This window comes from Centrocercus urophasianus, unplaced genomic scaffold (assembly GCF_019232065.1).
Source record: "Centrocercus urophasianus isolate 14NV4802_14NV808 unplaced genomic scaffold, USGS_Curo_1.0 seq_32, whole genome shotgun sequence".
NCBI classification, from domain to species: Eukaryota; Metazoa; Chordata; class Aves; order Galliformes; family Phasianidae; genus Centrocercus; species Centrocercus urophasianus.
In genome coordinates this window covers 10,112,164-10,132,027 of record NW_024884889.1, presented here as the reverse complement: position 1 = coordinate 10,132,027, position 19,864 = coordinate 10,112,164, and the positions used below count along the sequence as shown (strand labels likewise).

The 19,864-nt window shown below is 41.4% G+C and overlaps 1 protein-coding gene across 2 annotated transcripts in view; it reads left to right on the top strand.

Annotated features, from left to right (window-relative positions):
* Positions 1-2,934: 2,934 nt before the first annotated feature.
* Positions 2,935-19,864, top strand: part of MND1 (meiotic nuclear divisions 1) — a 31,065-nt gene continuing 14,135 nt past the window's right edge. The window contains exons 1-6 of one of the 2 annotated variants that reach the window (XM_042829822.1): positions 2,935-2,991; positions 3,569-3,634; positions 4,364-4,421; positions 6,121-6,269; positions 17,657-17,731; positions 19,455-19,569. In XM_042829822.1, the coding sequence (XP_042685756.1) occupies positions 2,989-2,991; positions 3,569-3,634; positions 4,364-4,421; positions 6,121-6,269; positions 17,657-17,731; positions 19,455-19,569 (466 nt within the window). In that variant the 5' untranslated portion in view covers positions 2,935-2,988. Of the gene's footprint in view, positions 2,992-3,166; positions 3,365-3,568; positions 3,635-4,363; positions 4,422-6,120; positions 6,270-17,656; positions 17,732-19,454; positions 19,570-19,864 lie in introns of those variants that run through there. The other variant, XM_042829823.1, reaches the window with a different exon arrangement.

Genomic DNA, 19,864 nt, shown 5'->3' with positions numbered 1-19,864 from the left:
GTGTTTCAGTACCGATTACTTCAGAAGCACCCTGAACCCCTTCATTTGCAGCTAAGATCTCCTTCTCAGTTGGAGTGTAGCACTCTTCAGACCCCCTGTAGGCTTGACTCCAGAATCCCAGGGCTCGGCCTCGGGTCTCTCCTGAGGTTCTCTGCCACAAACTCCAAGTGGGACCTTTCTCTCCAACAGCAGTGTAGATGATGTTCTTTACACCCTGTCCCATCCATACTGGCCCCAGGGCCACGGCACAGGCTATCTCCTGTTTAATCTGCTCAAAAGCCTGCTGCTGCTCTGGGCCCCACACAGAATCATTCTTCTTCTGTGTCACCTGATAAAGGGGGCTTACAATGAGGCTGTAGTTTGGAACATGCATTCTCCAAAAACCCACTACGCCCAGAAAAGATTGTATCTCTTTCTTATTAGTGGGCAGAGACATGGCAGTGATTTTGTTGATCACATCTGTCGGGGTGTGATGACGGCCACAGACAGCTGCTTAACACCTTCTGTGTATACAGCAGCTATTCCAAAAGCCATCAATACCCTTTGGGATCCTTGAAATGTCCCCTTCTGAGGTAACCAATACCAAATCTACACAGAGCCCGTGGGCCAGTCGCAATAGGGTGCTTTGCCAGTCTTTACCAGTGAGGTTTATTTTGTCCTCCAACATAGTCAACTTTTGGGAATCCCCAGTCACCCCATGAATACAAACTTACTTTTTCTCTTGGTGACTCAAGGGCATTAGAGTGCACTGTGCACCAGTGTCCACCAGGGCCTTATATTTATGTGGTTCTGACGTGCCAGGCCATCAAATCCACACAGTCCACTCTATTATCCCTTTCCTCCCCCCTGGCTGGGGGCAGGGACCCTCTATTTGTTACCTCGGTTGTCCGCAGCAAGTGGAGCAATCACCTTTTTGGAAAAGTTCACCTTGGTGGTTGATTTGTCTTGTAATTAACAACATCTGCTTCCAGAGGGTGAAGGACCCATTCTGGCATGTACTAATACCTCTGGCAACGACTGAGTCCCTAGCAATGCCACCCAGTTGGCAAGCTTCTCTACTATCTAGCCACACACTGTTGGCCCCATTATCCCAACATTGAAGTAACCAGGTGACAATAGGTTCATTTGGGTGATACGAGAAGTTTTTTCTCAGACTTCGAATTTCATTCATTTTCATTTTCAATCAACAATGGTAACGATATCTTGCTCACCTCTCACTCTTTCAGGACTTCTTGTTGCCCTTGTAGGAGTTGGTGACTGCAGTCTTGTTGAGGGCCCTTCCCCTGGGTTCAGGGGCACTTCTTCTGGATATCTGAGCCACTCCTCTGGAACTCTTTCCTCCTCTTCTCTTACTGTGACCTCCTCTACTTTAGCCTCCTCCTCTTTCTTCTGTTCTGAGTTTAGTTTCATTTTCTGTCCTCTTACAGGGGCAACTGACATTGATTCTGGTGCCTCCTGTGGTTTATCAGGTTGGTCAGTTCTGATGTTCTCACCCTCCAGCTCGGCTGGGAGTCTATCTTGTTTGATTATGAGGATATTTAGTTCAGATTCAAGCCTGGCTTGATGAGACTGAATTCTGTTCAGTTCCATTTGGAGACCGAATTTTGCGTGCTGGAAGGCATCTCACTCAGTTCCCATTTGGACTTGAGGATGTCCCTCTCGGTCCAGAGGGCATCTTGTTTGGACTAGAGGGTGTCTTGTTGAAATCGAAGGTTGTGAAGTCTGTATTGCAGGGAGTCTCTCTCGAGGGCATCTCTTGTATCTCTCTCACATTGGAGGTCTTTTCTCTCGACTGGGAGACTCTCTCGCTCAGCTGGAGATTCTTCCTCTCAGCTCAGAGTCTCTCCTGGAAACTCTCCTTTTCGGATTGGAGACTCTCTCCCTCATTTTCAGAAACTCTCTTCATCTGTGGGACAGTATTGAACAAGGCCTGATAAGCATTAGCCAGGCCCCAAATCATTTGTGCCTCCTCAGACCTGCCTGAGCCACAGCATTCCTGTCTCAAATATCTGTTAAAGCTCTCAGAGTCTTTCAGGTGTTCAGGAGTAAAGTTCCATTACACTGAGGATGTCCATCTCTCTGAAGACTCTCCCAGGCCTCTCCATACTCCCTGCCACTCAGTATTCTCTGGTTCTGGCGAAGGCTTTCTCAGAATATGATAAATACAAATACTGAGTGAAATGATGAGCAGTACATTCAGGGAGATTAATAATGTGATCAGATGAGCATTCAAAAAATGATAAAGGATTCAAAGGAGAGACTGTGAGCCTGCTTAAAAATCACAAGGTCTGTAAAATCAGCAGCTCTCTCTGCAAACACGTTTAAAAGAGAAAGCAGTGTTTTTTTTGTTTTTTGTTTTTTTTTTCTCTTTACAGAAGCAAAATAGCAGTATTCAAAGGTTACAAATATCCCAGAACGTTGGCAGTCTGCCTGGACTTTTAAGGTCAAGTTTTCAGTGAGCACCTGTGAAAGAGATAAACTTTCCCAACGAAGCTCTCTGAGTGCACAGAGAGATTCATTCTAAAAAGCCAAAAAGCAGCTTTTGCCTGCATTCTCCACCAATAATTTTATGGGCTGGTTCAGCCCGGTTCCATGAGGAATTTTGCAAAATCCACGCCTCCAGACAAGGGGGACAGGGGACCCCGAAATAATGAAAAACAGCAGCAACAATCTGAGGAGAAACAAACTAGCTTACTAAATATGGTATCGGAATGCAAGACAGCACACCATAATACAATATAATTAGAACTCAAGCTAATAGATCAAATATAATGAAAGTGTCCGAAAGGTGGATAGGCCCCACCACAACGCTGAGCTGAGACGCGCAGCCCCGCTGGGCAGCGGGCAGCAGAGCCCGGCGTCCGGAGGCCCCTTTCCCCGCCAACACGCCGCCGGCCGCTCGCCCCCCGGTGACGCCAGGTGGCGCCGGAGCCGCGCAGGCGGCCTCCTCCTTGTGGCGCCGAAATCAAACCCGCCCTGGAGGCCACGATGGTAAGCGGGGTGGCGGTGGGGTCGGGCGCTCTCCCCTGCGCTCCATTAGCGCAGCCGGTAGCGAGGGCCGGGCAGGAGCTCGCAGGAGCGGACCCGCGCCCGGGCCCGGCGGCCATTACGGCGGAGAAAGCGGCGGTGCTCCGCGCTGCGCTGCTGGTTTCCTGTTGAGCCGGCGCGCGCAGCGCCATGAGCTTTAGAAAGCTGTATGAGTGAAGGTGCTTCACCGCCTTTCCCAGCAGTGTATCTAGAACACGAAATCTAAGACTTGTTCTAAATACTGTTGCTGGGAGTAGGGATCCGGACATGCTTCTAAGCCAGTAAGGCAAGGCAGTCGGCTGGATAAGCCCGGAAACTGGGACTGGAGCTGGGTCAGGTGCGATGAATGTGCAGGCTGGGAACTCGGGCTCGCTGCACTGCAGCGGCTGTGGCTGGGTGCAGCCAGCCCTGTGGGAGCCGGGCTTGGCAGTAAGGCTCTGTAAGGGGGCACAGCTAACTTAGAGCTGATGGGGGAGGAATTCCCAGCAAGCGTTATTCTGCAAGCGATAGAATATGTTTGTTTGTTTTTCTCTTGTTCTAGTCCAAGAAAAAAGGACTGAGCTTTGAGGAGAAGAGAGCTCGCATGATGGAGATCTTTTTTGAGACAGTAAGTGTCTTGCTGAGAGTTGCCCTGAGTTTATGCTCGGTGGGAAGACTGGTCCTATGAGGGCGTTGTTGTAGAGGCACTGCACAGCTCCAGCTGTGCTTCTCCTCCATGCCTTGTGTCACCACTTTATAAATTACAACACTGGTTTCATGCAGCGTCAGCTCAGGTGGCTCCTTGATGGAGGTGTGAAGCTTCTCAGTGTGCTCCTTCTTGGAGCCACATCTTTGTGTGCCGAGTCTGTTACATGAAGTTTTGAAGGTGGGAGAAATCCCAGCATTTTCATTAAAAAGAACAGATGGAGGGAGGAAACCTGGAGATCCAAAAGCAGAGCTACAGATATACTGTTGATGTGCATAAAACACAGTGTCTCACCTATTACAATATTTATTGTGGCCCTTGAGTATTTGAGCAAAGCAGTGCATCCAGCACTGGCAGCTTAACCTTGGCACAGTGTGCCCAAAGGGTTTTCACTCTAACTTTAGACAAAATTCTGTGATGTTATAGTCAGAAGCACTGCTCTTTTCTTTGGTATCCTTAAGATAATAGTCCTTTTTCTCATTTCTCAGAGTGTTCAAATTCTATTGAGAGATATGCAGCATATTTCTCCAGCAAAATATAAACATACAGAGTTTTCCTAATTGCTTTTGTTGGCATTAATGTAGTGTAAAAGCTGCATGGGCTGAGCAGAGCTTTCGTTTGGAGCTGAAGTGTCTTTTATGTTTTATGCAGAAAGATGTATTCCAGTTGAAGGATATAGAGAAGATTGCTTCAAAAGACAAAGGGATTAGTAAGTGTTTGCACAAATTATTTATTTTTTGTCACTAATGATTTTTGGAACCAGTCAAACAGTATAAATTTTCCTGCCTATAAAATTATAGGCTTGTGATTTTAATAGTAAGGGGAAAAATAATTAGAATGGCATACAGTGGCCAATAGCAGGAACACAGCATAAACAGTAACATCAAGAGAATATTCCTATTTCAATTTGCTCATGTTTGTCACTCAAATACGATGGCACTGCTAAAAGAGAGATTGCTGACATGTCACAACAAGCTTCAAGTTAACCACTAAAACTTGGGATGGAATTTTTCACAGGTTCTGAGGCTTACCTTCCAGGAGCTCTCATTCTGTGAAATCATTGTGTGTACCTAGAGAATAGGGGATACACAGATATGTCTGTAATGTCACACATATCTTAAAATTCCATTGTTCTGTTGAAGAACAGAATGGCTGGATAAAGGAGAAGTCTTTTCAGTGATAGAAAAAAAAATCCACTGGTTTTGGATTAGGTCTAAGATGATTTACCTTCACACTGTTGAGTTGCATTGTGTGTTCTTCATTCTGTTTTCCTTTGTGTTTGTGCAGTGTTTGTGCAGTTGCCACTGTCCTTGATGAGCATGTCATTGTGGCACTGTGACAGTAAGGAATACACAAGTTTGTGGAAAAAAACATGGGCATGTTGAAAGATTCGGGTTATGTCAGCAGCCTGCAGAGATGCTGAACAGCATCTCCAGAACTATGATGCTGTCTCGATTGGTTTGTCAGAATACCTCTTGCATACATTTAGTCGCAATTTGTAGGAAAAAAATGCAAAACAGTGGAAGCAAAGGAATTTCATGTTTTAATAGATAGAGTTTCTAACACCATTTGTACCTTTGAAGAGTCTGGATTCATCCTGCCTGGGAATGTAGAGGCATTTAGCTACAACAGTAGAGTCTGGGTTCTTCTGGAAAGAAAAACTCAGTCTATGGAAGTACATCTACACTGGCATCCAGCCTATATCTTCCAGAAGATGGGGTGTTTCAGGTCAGGGATCTCCTTTAGGCTTGAAATTGGATGTCAGACTCTGAAAACTCATATCTTGAAGGTATTTAAATTTGCCATGCTTGTGGATGATAGTATCTAATCCTTTGCTTGTTGAACTGGTGTATTTTTTTAAATGCTGGACTGTACCCATGTTTGGTAGAAAATGAAGAAACACATATCTAATGTTACAAGTACTTTCTGTATTGGAACTGAATGTAACCAAATGTCAAATCTACCCCTTGTGAGCCAGTAGGGAGGTGGCCTTCATGCCCCTGCTGCTATTTAATGCTTTGGTAAGCGCTGCAAAAAGAAATGCAATTACATTCCTAATTAAGCAATTGTAGGTTAATGGATATTATAGGTAAGGTTGCAGGACAACTTTTCATGAGTTTGTTATGACACTGTGCTGTAATGCATATGTACGTTTTATGATGGTTGTGAGCAGTTTACAAACATCTTGTAGCAGACTGTGCTAAGGAGCAGCAGCCTTTATGTTGAAGCCACTGATTTCAGAGGGATTTGTTTTTGAAGTGGCGCATCAAGCATAGCGTCTTCCTAGCTAACACTGTACTGAAGTATTCAGACAGATGGTTGTAGACGATGTCTTACAATATTAATAGTTCTCCGTGGTTCTAAGGAGGTGCTGTGCAGATCTAATCTCATACTTTTGCTTCTATTAGCTTCCATGTCGGTCAAAGAGGTTCTGCAAAGCTTAGTTGATGACGGCATGGTGGACACTGACAGAATCGGAACTTCCAATTACTTCTGGGCTTTCCCAAGTAAAGCTCTGCATGCCAGGAAGCGTAAATTAGAAGAATTACAGACTCAGGTAAGTCTGCTTTAAGGACTGAATGGACTTGTTTAATTCTTATACCCTATTGTCACTCCTGCTCATATCGCTTGCTCTTACGCATGGGTATGTGCACATGCACATACGCATGGTGCAGAGTTTACTGTAGGAAACATTTGACAAATGTGATGGGACATTCTTTTTATCTTGACAATACCTTGGAAGAGTTTTGGAATCCAGTTTTCCTGGGGCTTAAAGAAACTTTTTTGCCACTTGCTGCTGAAAACATGCTATTCATGATGAACAAGATCATTTAAGGACTTCATCTAAATAATTAGGCTCCATACGCTTTTAAGTGTCATAAGTAGTGTAGGCCATCATGTGATAATGATCTAGAAGCCATGAGAGGTGTGAAATGGATATCCCTAGTAAATGTGGCTGTGGTTTCTACCCATCACTGTTGTGACTTCACATCTGTTCTTGATAGCTTAATTAGGGAGCACTTTTGCAATCCAATATTGCACTTTTATTAGGAGAGAAGAACAAATTGTCATGATCTTCTGCAAAAGAGCAAGATGTCTTCTGTTCCCACACTGCTGTTCTTTCAATCTGCTACTTTACTAGCTTCTTGGAAGATTTCGTGAAGGGTTTCTAAATCCAGTTTCCTCTTGTTACCTCTTCAATGTGATCCCCTTGTGCAGACATACGGCAATTAAAGACATTGATTGAGTTGAAGTTACTTCTTTTGGCATAGCTGTTTTTGTGTTCTTTTTTGCTTTTCAATTTGCTTTGATGGGGCAGGTGTTTGAAGAGGGGGTGCAACCCCTTGTACTGACACACATGGCAAGTTCTGTGCTGATTTATGAAGTTAGTGCTGCTCAGTAACCAAGTGTTGGGTTTTCCTGTTTTGCTGAAAAGCAGGGACCTCAGATATCTTTGCTGCATGTGGCTTCTGTTGCATTTTTTTGTCCTCCATAGCTCAAGGAGTCAAAATTGCTAGTAGGTCTACTAATGAGGAGCATGATCTATGCAGTATAAGCAGGAAGATCATCTCCTATGGGTGATTCTGCTGCCTGACAATGGTATTGTCTGGTTCAGGTAAGGTGAATTCATGCCTGTTTGCATTTTTTTTTTCAGTGGAGGTCTTTCTTTTGTCAGTGTAACTGTTGGCAAAACTGCAAGTACTGTAATTCAGTAGCGTGGGGAAGCAAACAGTTTACAGTCTTTTCTCAGGATGGTTTTGTGATGGTTCATTTTACTCGTCAGCTCGGAACAGTTCATTTCACTGGTTTATTGCCTGTTGCAGTTTACCTTGTTTCTCGTGATGTTGCTAGGCTTTGTGAGGCCAAGTTTAACAGCATGCTGTTATTGCTGCCACTCCTGCTGGGGCTGAGATGGCATCACCTTATATTGCAGCAAAGATTTTGGTTACTCTTTTCAAAGGAGAATAAGGGTTGGACTTTTTTCACTGTTTTGTGGCTTTACTTCATGATCAGCAGAGATGGGGGGCAAGTTTCTGACCCCTTAATTTCTCCCAGTCAGCACTGTGTTGGGCAAGCATTAGCTGAGATGGAAGAGAGTAGGTGAAGTTTTGTTCCCTGGGGTTGGTAAGAGGAGGGATTTTCATTTTCCACTACTCATGTATTGAGCCAAAGGAAGAATTGAGAAATTAATACATCCTGACTCCCTGGCAGTTAGCTTTCTTTTTTAAAAAAAAAAAAAAAAAAAAAGTTCTTTGGGAATGAACTTGTTGAAGTAGTCACTTTGCATTTACTGGATTGTTTGTACTTAGGAACACTAAAATATAAAACGAGAAAGCATTTACTTCATTTACAATATTAATTTTTTTTAAAAAAAGAAGACTTGGAGAATGCTATATTAGGAGGTGCAGTTGTTAGGAATGCAATAATCCTATTGGTGAGTAATGTGGCTCAAGGCCTCCTGGATTGTATTTGATAACAGCTAAAAGCTAACCTTATAATAACAGCTAACCTTATTTGTTCAGAATACGCACAGAAAAAAAATGAGTACTAAACATCATCAGGTATTTTTTCAAGATACAGATGAGTTTACTTCTATCCCTTTTAGATGGACGTATGTCTCTTCCTCAAACACTGTGTCTGGGTTACTGCATGGAAGGCTGTTGGACAGCAACTGCTTGAGGCTGGCTGTTGGCTGAAGCCAATAAACTTCTGCTGCTCACCTACTCGGATGTCAGAGGGAAGTTCTTTACAGAGAGAGTAGTGAGGTGCTAGATCAGGCTGCACAGAGAGGCTGTGGATGCTCCGTCCCTGCAGGAGTTCGACACCAGGTTGGATGGGGCCCTTGGGTGACCTGGTCTTGTACCAGATCTGGAGGTTGGTGGCCCTGTCTGTGGCAGGGCTGTTGGAACGTGATGATCCTCGGGGTCCTTTCCAACCGAAGCTGTTGTATGATTCTTTTGGTCTGAGCAGCTGCCTCCTTGTCCTGACTGCTGATGGGTTGTCCGCGTGCCTTCACGCAGATATGAGATGGGTTCCTGGCTGCATGATATACAAGTGCTCAGAGTTGACTGGCTTGGAGACCTCAGTGCTGAGCTGAGGTTCACCAGGGATTTGCTTTGGTACTTTTGCAACTAATACACGTGACTTATGTTAGGAATTACTTATCTAGATGTTTTTCTGTAATATGTGTGCTCGTAATTTTGTTTTACTGGGTTGCAGAATGTATACTATTTGTCTCTTTCCAGGAAAAATAAGTCTCGTTGTCTCTTTAATGCCCATTACAATATATATGCAGGATCCCAACGTGCTGACTAAGCAGTTCCGGTAGTCTTTCCAATTGCATGCTGAGTTTTCTTTCCTCCTCGTATTTCAGGGTATCTAATTTAGCTTTCTACTTACTTATTTTTTTTATCCTTCCTTGCACTGGCCCAGCCATTGTGACAGTCTGCAGTCTCAGCCCCTCTGGACGATTCTGCTCCCTTCTGGCTTGCATCACTAGTTTGTTTTTCTTTCTTAGTAGTAACGGCTGTCCCAACAGAGGCAATTAGAACGACTTCCCTCGTTTTCAGCTTGAGGGTTTCACAGACCTATATGTTTTCTTTGAAATTAAGGACGAGACACATCAAGAAGCATCCAGCTGTGGAGCTGGTGTAGTGTGTCTAGCTTACATCTTCATATTATCCAGTGGGAGCTGTAGTATCCCAAATGCAAATGGCTGAGAATCTGCATTGTTTACATGGCAATATATTGATTATGGCTGTGCTAATTAATTTGCTGATTCTGTACCATAGTTTCCCTGAATGGGTCTCCTGGAAGATGCTAATAAACTTTATTTGAAGCATTTCAGGTTTTTTGCTACCTGTTTGTATCTTGCACTTTCAAAGTTTTTATGTCTTGAAATGATTCTGAATTTATTAAGTCTTAAAATGTCTAGCAGAAAATACTCTTCTAATGCTGTAATTCATTAGAACTTTCTGGATTATGTTTAATGGCATGCTACAAAGCCCTGGAGATTATGCTTAGTTACTGCTGTCATGGCAGACTTCTAAAAATATAGTGCTCTGGAGGCTTCTTTTAGAATTAAGCAACCTCATAATTTGGTGCTCATTAGCAGAATTTCATGCTTTTCCTTTTTCTGCCTGTTAATATGGAGCTAGACTGATGGCAAGTGTGAGGTGTAGGTTTTCCTTTCCCACCCCCTTGATGAGCATAAGCTAAAACTGGCTTATTATGATTTAAGACCTTTTATTTTTTTTTATTTAAAGCTGGCTCTGTGGTAACTGTAACGATTATAAAATAGGTTTGAAGGAAGAATGTTGCCCTATTGAAAAGAAATGTTGTTACTATGCCCTGATATATATATATACGTAAAAATATATTCATTCTGGTATAATAAAGAAAAAATACTACTACTATGATTATTTTTTTTAAAGGTAATGTCATCAGACCATTTACCTTTCCTTTCTGAAGAGGCTTGTGTGCTGGCTGCAGATATATAGTCCTGATCCTCTTACTTCAGTGAAACTGTTGATCTGAACTGTGAAGAAATTGGAAGTAAATGTGGAGCACCCTTCCCAAAAAGCCTGTCAAATCTGGCAGAGATGCAGCCTTTTGCCTTCATGTCCGGTCGAGCCACACAGTGGCCACGGCCAGGGTGAGAGGCAGAGCAGTACATTGGCACATCCTGGAAAAGTTCCTTGCTGTTTGGCAAGCATGCAAATTCACCTCTTTTGCAAAGCCAAGAGCATCCAGCCTGGGGATAAGGCAGCTGCAATACTGCCTCTCAAAGCTGGGTTTGATGGAGGCGTGAGATGTGATCTTAATTAATTGGAACTCTGACATTAAATTCTTGTCATTTGATTAATATTTAATTCAGAAATTTGGTATCCATGCAGAAATAAAAATACTAGGGTACACTTAAGTCTCACTTCATAGCATTTGTTGTTCTGGAGGGAATGAAACAGAACCGACTTATTCACCGGAGTGCAGAATCAGAATGCGTGAAGTCAGTTTGAAGCAGGAAGTCTTTCTTGTCACAGTTGTGCAGTTATCACTGAGCACACCGTAATTCCATCAAAGAGCATTCATTGTATCTGGAATTGGAGATGACTTGGTTATCTGTCTGAACGTTGCTTGAAAAATAGGAAATTGGCATAAAGAGTGAATACGAAAGAGTGCTGTCAAAACTCTGGAATTTGATAACCTATGTTGCTGTTAATATCTCAAGGTAGAATTTGGGCTCTTTAAAAGTTTACAGAGTAATGGTTTGAATTATTTTTTGTAATCTTTGGGCAGGACTTGAGTTTGGGGAATATGAGATGAATATTGTGTTTTGACTTGGATAGACCCTGCAGACCTTGTCAGTGTAGGGCCCAGCTGGTTAGGATAGCAAGGTTTAAAAGCTCTTCAAGGACAATTTAGAATATTTTTTTCTTTCTTACCCTTTCTTACCAAGGGAAAATATTTGTCAGTGTTCTGTCTACTTTGAACAGACTTGCTTACTACCGCTTTGGACTTTGTAGGCTTTGTAAATACTCTTATGAATAGTAACAAGCATCCTTCATGTTGACATTTTTAGTTTTTTTTCTGGTTCATGCATAGGTGTTGTTTTATTCTGTTGCTTACCAAATGGCACTGCAAATGAATAACATGAAAAACAGAAGCTTGTGGCAAAACATCTCTGAGTAACCATTAACAGTTAAGGCAAATATAGATGGATCTAAATGGAAACAAGACTGAATTAAGAATCGTTAAACATACAGTGATTTACTCCACACAAATGACCTTTTAAAGAGCTGCAGTTAGCAATGTAAGATTTATACACAAATGATTGCAGGTTCCAATCCATTCAGCTTTCCTTATGCAGAAGTGAGCATGGGAAGGGCTCTTCTCATACTCAGTGGGACTTTCTGAGAGCAGAGCCATACCTGACTTGCCATGGGATGTTTCAATCTCATGTGTAAATCAGGATTATAGGCCTAAATTTAATTTTGAAAGTTATGTTTGTGGGAGTGGCGAGAATACCTGTATTACCTGCATGAATACTAGTGCAAAACATGTAAGCATTGCTTAAGAGAACACAGATCTAACTTTAGAATTTTATTTTATTTTTGTTTTTTATTTTTTTAATCATTATAGTGCTTCATCAGCCAATTGTATGGTGAGTTGAAGCTTCATTTGGTTAAATCTCCAAAAATATGGTAACTTAACTTGAGTTTCTCATACTGTTTTTAGTCACTGACATAAGATACAATCCAAATTAAAAAAAAAAAAAAAAAGAGTACCCACTCATTATAGCTCATTATAAGTTACAGACACAATATCATGATATTTCAGAAAAAGTGTTCTTTACCAGAAGAATCCATGCTTCAGCCTTTCATTTTAAATAGCATATATAACTTCTTTTGGGGCTTGGGGTCTGCTTTTTCTCTAGAAAGTGATATTTATTCCCAATTTTTTTGAACTGATTCATTCAGTGGTAGCATTGAGGTAATCTTGTATGATCAAATTTGTAATGTGCATTAAGAGAAGAGAGTTCTTATACTGAAAATTTCTCCACACCTACAGTGTATACCAATAATGCAAGGTTTAAGAAAAAATACTTTTTGAGTACAGAAATACGGTGGGCTGTCTTCTCTTTTTTTCTACAATCTGCTGCCAATCCTTTTTATGATGTTCTCTTGCTGTAAAAACCCTGCTGTCTATTCTTTGATTCCTGGGTTAAATGTTCTTACTCTGTATGGTTTTCATCTCTGCTCTTGTTCTTGCCTGTATTTCTTTAACTATGACTGTCTCCCAGGTGCATCTCTCATACTCTGAGTTCTGCAGCAAATGTGATTTGCTGCCTCGTGTTGCTCAAGTAACTTGTAATGACTCAGGGTAGGACATTACACATTCAATTTTCCCTCCTTTCCACAGAAATCTTTTTTAAAGATTAAAAAAAAAAGAAGAAAAAGAAAAAGGAAAAAAAAAAAAAAGGTTGTTTGGTTGTATTTAGGTAGCAAGCGTGTACTTTCAGTGTGTTTCACCAGAACTGCAAAACAATACTGACGCCCCAGCAAACCTGGGACGTGCTGCTGCTGCAGCCTGGTTCGCTGTGTGGGATGGCTGCAAAGTGGCATTGCACAAACGGTGCGCATGCGACCTGAGAGCAGAGTGTCGGTATTGCCGCTGACTGTGCGTGCTCTGCTGTGCCACGAGCACGCTGGTATGACCAGCCAGCTTGATGTTTACTTCTGTGTGTTTGGAGACCCTGGCAAGTAAGTATGTAAAAAGCAGTTGCGTGTTTGCTTTGTGCAGTATTTTAGGAAACAATTTTGCGCATTGATGTGCCTTTTTATTCTTAAGCTTTGCTGTTTCAGTCAACAGCAATTGCTGAGTGATTTCCTTTAGTGGAACTCTGTGCCTTTCTTTTAACACAGCAGGTCTGTTTTCAATATGTTCACATTGTTCTTTGGCTGTTAATCTTTGCATTATCAGTCTTTTTTTTTTTTTTTTTTAATCTTTATAATCTAGAGGAATGCTTTGAAGTGCTTTCTCTGTATGCCTTCTGTCAATTCCACTTAATTTTTTCAGCGGTGAGATGGATTTAACATAGGAAAGAAATATACCCCTCAACTACAAATGTCACCTTAAAACTCTTGAACTGCTTTTCTTAAAGCTAAAAGCACACAGTGCTTGCCTCTGGCCTGAAACAAAACGTAGAAAACGTCAATCTTCAAATGAATAATTTAGGAAAGTTATGAACAATTAGAAAATGGATGTCTTGAATTCTGCTGCAGTGCTGCAGTTTTGTCGGTTGCACAAAAATAATAGTTGTTCATACCGTTTTTGGTTACGTATTCTTACTGCAAGAAGATGGTGCATCTGATATTGCTCTGTAAGAACATAATGGCAGTGGGTAGCAGCTGTGAATGCTCATGGTTAGCATGTAAGACCTCAGTTTGAACCTCATCCGCTGCAAGGACCTGCCTTTGCATGGCCAACACCAGGTTAGAAATGCTTTAAAATCCTGTAGAATAAGACTAGTGTTGAGCTTGAGCAGTATCAGGCAGATTTTGGGGAGGAAGCGAATTGAAATCTGCTGCAATCGCATGTCAGGTTTAAACGTTCCTCTTCCAATTGCACATCACTGAGTTACCACAGTGGAACTTGACAGTAGTGTGTGCACAAACACATTATGAATTACCTAAGTACATCTAATCTCTATTCCTTGGCACAAACCACACCCAGGCTAGGGTTGGAAGAGATGGTTACTGTAGTTATGTGGCACTTAACATGCACAAAGTGCTGCACAAGCTGAGCATGGCAGGACATTGGCAAAGTAAGCATGAGCATCCCTCCGGGCACTTGGGACTGAATTAATGGGCCAGGCCAGTGGGCAGTCAACTGACCACAGCGGTCTATGAAATGAGCAGGATGGTTTCCTACTTAGCTCTTCTGTTTCACAGGTGTTAGCTTCTTGCAAGTTGCCTCTGTGTTTTGCAAACGATGTAATTACTATTCAGAGATGTTTTTTTTCTCTTGACTAATTTGGTGTTGTTTGCCCTCATTCTTTGTTTAAATAGCTTTCTGCCAGGTGGGGTTTTTCCTGCTTTCTTGTACTTTGCTTTAACACGTTCTGAGGAGGTCTGTGTGAACAGACAGGTTGGAGATGTAAGGCTTTCCAGTCCAGAAGCATAGATCTGTCTGTACTGTTTTCCACATCTGATCACTTATGCTTGTGGCAGAAGGTTGTTCACGTGTCAGACAAGACATCTCTTTTAAGAAACTTAGAGGGGAGGCATTAAGTAGCTTATCCTCCAGATCAATCCCACAGCTATTGGCAGGAGTCAGATTTCTCTCAGGGTGCTTAATGTTCCTTGAAATTATTTGTCAGTTCCCTTGAAAAATGTCCCAGGATTGCTCCGAGGATTGAAATCTTCTACCTGCTACTGTGCTCCTTTGCAATCGGACTTTTCTAGAGCTGGTGGGTGGGAAGGTGAGTTTTACCATCTTGGGCCAGATGTGCTCTTTTGCTATCCTACATATTGCAAATTGGTGGGGGATTTTTTTGTGTGTTTTTTGTTTGTTTGTTTGTTTGTTTTTCATGCACAATAACCTATCACCTGCCATTTGCCCTTATCTCTCTGTTAAATAAAGTATAAGTTGTCTTCATTCTTCATTTATCTGACTTCTTTATCCTTGATAGCACCCTTTCCTTCTTCCATGTACAGTTATTTTCAGCAGTGTTCTTGTTATCCAAGCCTTCCTGTTTCTCCCATTGTCACAGATTCCTTGCATGGACCCTGGCCATCTGTTCTTTGCCCTTTACATTCTCATCCTGTTTGTTTGCTTTTTCAATCTCTCTTCTCTTTCTACAATTCCTTCCCTTATACCCATCTTTTGTTGTCCATAGGAGTACCCGCTTTGACACATACAGGCTATTTTATTTTTTAAAAAGAATTCTGAAATTCTCATTTTTGAACACACACACACATAAAAAAAAAAAACTCCATATAGGAAGAAAGAAAATACCTTCAGTAAAGTTGTATGAAAGTTGATTGGTTTTAGTCAGAAGAAGGCCTTCCAACCTTGTGGCATGGTAACCTTATACATTACGCAGGTCAGAATCTAGAACTGGCCAAGAAATTTCTCAGTGTTTATCATTACTGTCTCTTTCATAATTAAATGCCCTAGAATATAGAGGACCAAAAGCTGGTAACCAGCTTTTGTTATTTAATTGCAACTATCTGAAAGATTTTTGTTTCCATCTTAGAGAATGTAGACATGTTCCTAAAGAGCTTTATAAATATGGAAAACAGATAAATGAACGATTTTATGTTCTCCCTGTTTCAGAAAGCATTGTCTTATTCTTTGCATGTGTAGTATGTACACCTATACAAGCTCTTTGACATCTCTGTTTTCTAGGTGAGTTTAGTTCCAGCTAAATTCTTTCTTCAGAGATACTGAATGATGTGTGCTCTGGTATTTTTTTCCTTGGGCTTCACAAATGACAAACTTCACCTAGCTATCTATCCTCTGCTGAACTGTGTGCTTCAATCTAGTAAGGCATAATGTGGATACTAACACACTTCATTTTATACGAGTTTTGTGGAAAACCCAGGAAGAGTGCTGTTGTTCAACTCTTCACCAAAATTGAGATGTTGGTGTACTTCAAGCCACATACTGAATCCCAAGCTGCCTGTGTGGTTACTTACACTGACAGCAGTGAGTAAACAGCTGGGCATATTTTTCCCAAAATCGTAGTAATTTTGAAGTAATTTCTCTATATAAAGTGAAGTCAAAGTAAAGCATTGCTGTTGAGAGCAGACCTTATCTGCGTGTATGTGCACACATGCATGAACACTTTTATCCAGGAGCAGGAAGCAGTTTTGAAGAAAGGAATCTTCCCTCTGAACCAAGTTAACTGAAGTTGGGCTGGGGCCTAATCCTTAGAAAGCACCACTATGGAGCTTTATTTGCCTTCATGTCCTGTATCTTAAGACTTGGCAATAAGCTCTGCATCATATTTTTTCATGCATTTATGGATGTATTTCTGAACATGTACACACTGAACATGAGTCTAGGTAGAAATTGGCTGTGGTTCCAAACCAGCTCTGTTTGCACTGTATGAACAGGTTGAATTCTTGCAATCAAGCTGATTGTATGTAGTCTGCCTGGAAAGGACCATGCTGCAGAAATGATAGTCTTGTCAATTCAGTTGCAAAAGAATATGAATATGGTTAAATTATCAAGGCTAAGAATTGCAAGAAGTATCTAGGAATGCTCTTCCATTCAGTGGGATCAGTAATGAGAAGAATGAGAATGTAGAAGCAGAGGTGTTGTGTGACTGTTTCTGGGGAGGGCTCAGGGTAGGAATTTGGTTTCTTTTTAAGAATGAAATGAGAGCTTTGACAGCCACCTCCATCATACTGGTGATTAATCTGATCTGATTTCTACCTGACTGATACACAGAACATCTTCAAGTTAAACCAGAGTTTGTACTTACAAAGAATGCTAGCTTTTTTTTCTTGGTATTGATTTCAAATGGAGTAGCTAATTTCCAAACAAAATGCTTATAAGACTTTTTTTTTTTGCATTCCCATTCATGTTGTATTTCAAGAAGCTCTAGCTAACACTGAGTACTGCCCCCGAGGAGCAGGGGATGCGTCATACATCCGGCTCAGATTAAGGGCTTCCAAAGTGTCCCTGGAAGACTTCCAACTGAACAGGATAGACTTGGTTAAACATGGGCAGCAGGCTATTGGGGAGAGATCTATCCTGATGGTAATTCCTCTGGAGTGATGTCTGTGCCGGCCCTGTGAGATATGGCTTCCTCTGAAAGATGCCTCTGCTTCAGACCTGAAGGAAGTCTAACTCTATGAGTGCTGCACAGGAGGAGCCATGGCTTTCCATGCCTTTGAGCCATAGAGAACTCTATGCACCAATATACTAAAAGGATTGGGGCAGCACCAATGGCATCCCAAGCCTTAGGGAGGCTGGTATCAGCAGCTGAGCAGGTGGAGCTGCTGCAGCTATTGCCACTGCTTCCAGTCAGTAAGGGAATGGCTATGGGAGAGATTAAAGAGTTGGAAAAGGATGAAAAGAAATCATGTAGTCCAAAGCCTTCCTGTTGTGAGTGCCTTTGCACAGACATGCCAGGTTGTGGTATGAAACAGGATTTTGCAGCGTGCAACATGATTATGTGGCATGGAAGTTAAACACGTGCTTCCTGTAATTCTTCTCTCTGGGTCAGAGCCCTGATCTTATGCTTGGGTGTTTTGGTATTTATTTTGAGTTTATTTTTATCACACAAATTATATATATTTAGAAGTTTATATACTGTTTATTTAAGTATTTTATTTATATATGGACTTTTATAAGTGTGCATGTATGTGTTTTGTATGTTAAATGTGTATGTCACTGAAATAGGTTGATTTTATTTTTTGTTTCCTTCATCAGTTTGCAGAAACCAGTCAGAAGAAAGAGATTTTACAAAAAGGCATTGAAAAATCAAAAATTGGACGTGAAAATACTGTAAGTTGTTTGCAGGGGGAGGGTGACCTATTAGGGAAAATGGATCCAAGTATTCAGAGTTTGCAAGTAGTAATGAGTCATTGGAAATCTGTTGAGATTTCTAAGTGCTGGAGGTGAGGAAGAGAAACAAATCAGATGCTCCTAAATGCTGGAATCTCCCTTTAGCTGATCATGCACTAATGAGGAAAGTAGTGATAAGTAGCTGCTCCAAGTATGACAGCTTGGGGTTTAATTGTCTAGCCTTTTTCATATTTAAAGATATTTCAAGTTAAACTTGAACTGCTCTCGTGTATGTGCCAAATTTTCCAGTGGCTCCTGAACTGCCTAATCAAGTAACTGTGAACTTACGTGTTGGGGGATCTTATTTTTTGGCTTATTATTATTCTGAGATGTCAACTAATATTGGTGCTCTTAGCATGCTGAAGCTGTTTAAAGCACACTGCTAAATAACATTTGGCTTCACATTTAATATGCGTGTGAAGTAGTGTGTTTGAGAAATTCTGTAGGGTGTCGTGAGTTGCTGATTTGCTTTGAGGTGCTCAGCATGAACTGGTTTGAACATTCAGTAAAAAAATTTGTTGGAATTCTGTGAGAAAGTGCCATATCTTAGAATCTGAAATGTTTTACAGAGACGTTCTGGTTTGACCATAATCAGTGAAACACAGGCAGGTTTCACATAGAGTTCTGCCTGTCAGGTTTCCAGGTGGACTGTTAGAGGCTTGGCCTTCCCTACCACATGGCCTGCCCTGGTTGCACGAGTCTGTTGGTCTTGGAAATCCTGTTCTGCTGATGCTTTCAAAACTTTGGTTCCAGCTTAAGCATCAGGAAAAAGTCCTGAGAAATCTGGATCACAATGTTGGTCTCCAAGCAGCTGGCCTCCATGTCCCCCCAGCATCTGGAAGCCTTTGATTTCCATTCTGCTTTTGCAGGATGGGCTGAATTCAGGCTGTTGGCAGAAGTACTGGGAATGCTGGAGTTTGATAGTACCTCAAGCTGTTAGGCTGCTGCGGGGATTTAAATTGTCAGGTTTTTATCTGGTGTTGCCTGGCTATTTGAGGCCACTCGGTGCCCTAGCAGGAGTTCTTTGAATATCCTGGTTCTCAGCCAGGTGCAGAGGCTGGCTGTAAGTACAGGCTAAAGTAGAAATCTATGCTGAGTTGGCTGTGGAAGTGTTTGTGTTGAGTCTTCAAATTATTATTAATAAGTAGAAAATCTGAGGAGAGTAGTGCATACACTCACAACATAAATATTTGAATATATTTTTGAGATCACTTCTCTTAAACAGCGTGGAACAAACAAGGAGAAAAATACGTTATGAGAATACTCATGTGTAGTTGGTATTTCAGATATGTGGAAATGTAGATGGCAGCTTTTTCTGTAGTACTGTCTTTAATCACAAGATTAGTGCTTCTGCTTGTCCTTTAACTGTTAAGCACAAGAGCAAAGTGAGTGGTTGTAAAACTGCTCTGAGTTCAAAGGCTGTAGGAAATTGTTCTTTTGATCTTCATTTTGATCTTCATTTTCTTCCTTCCAGTTTGTATTCAATATCACTGAGTATTGCTGAGAGTTTTGTATGTGCATAAAATGCTGAACTAGTTAATTGATGGAAAGCAGTAGTGAAAACAGCTTTTAAGTTTTGGGTTTTTTTTAAAACATGTTCTATGCTATGTTATTGTATTGTTTTTATTCTTAATGTGTATCCCAACATACTTTGACTCCTCAGGCAGAACGTGCAGCTCTGGTGAAGGAACTTGCCGCCCTCCGGCAGGAAAAAGAACAGCTAAGGGCAGAAATAGAAAAATACAGGGAATGTGATCCAGACGTTGTTGAAGAAATGCGTAAGTTGTATTCTGGTTTAAAGTGAACTTAGGAGAAGTCTGCACTTTTTAGCTTAAAATCTGGTGTGCAGAGATTTGCCTGTGTGTAGCTGCAATTTTTTTAAAATCTGTAGGCATTGCAATACAGGTACTCTAACCATTTGTTTTCATGTTCTGTCATATTACATAAGGTGAGAGCTTCTTTAATTGGTATTTAGTCTGCCAACAGCTGGGCAGTTAACAAACAAAACTAACACTGAAACATTCTGGTACATTAGAAGTAATATCAGGACCATTTTTTCTATAACAACGCTAA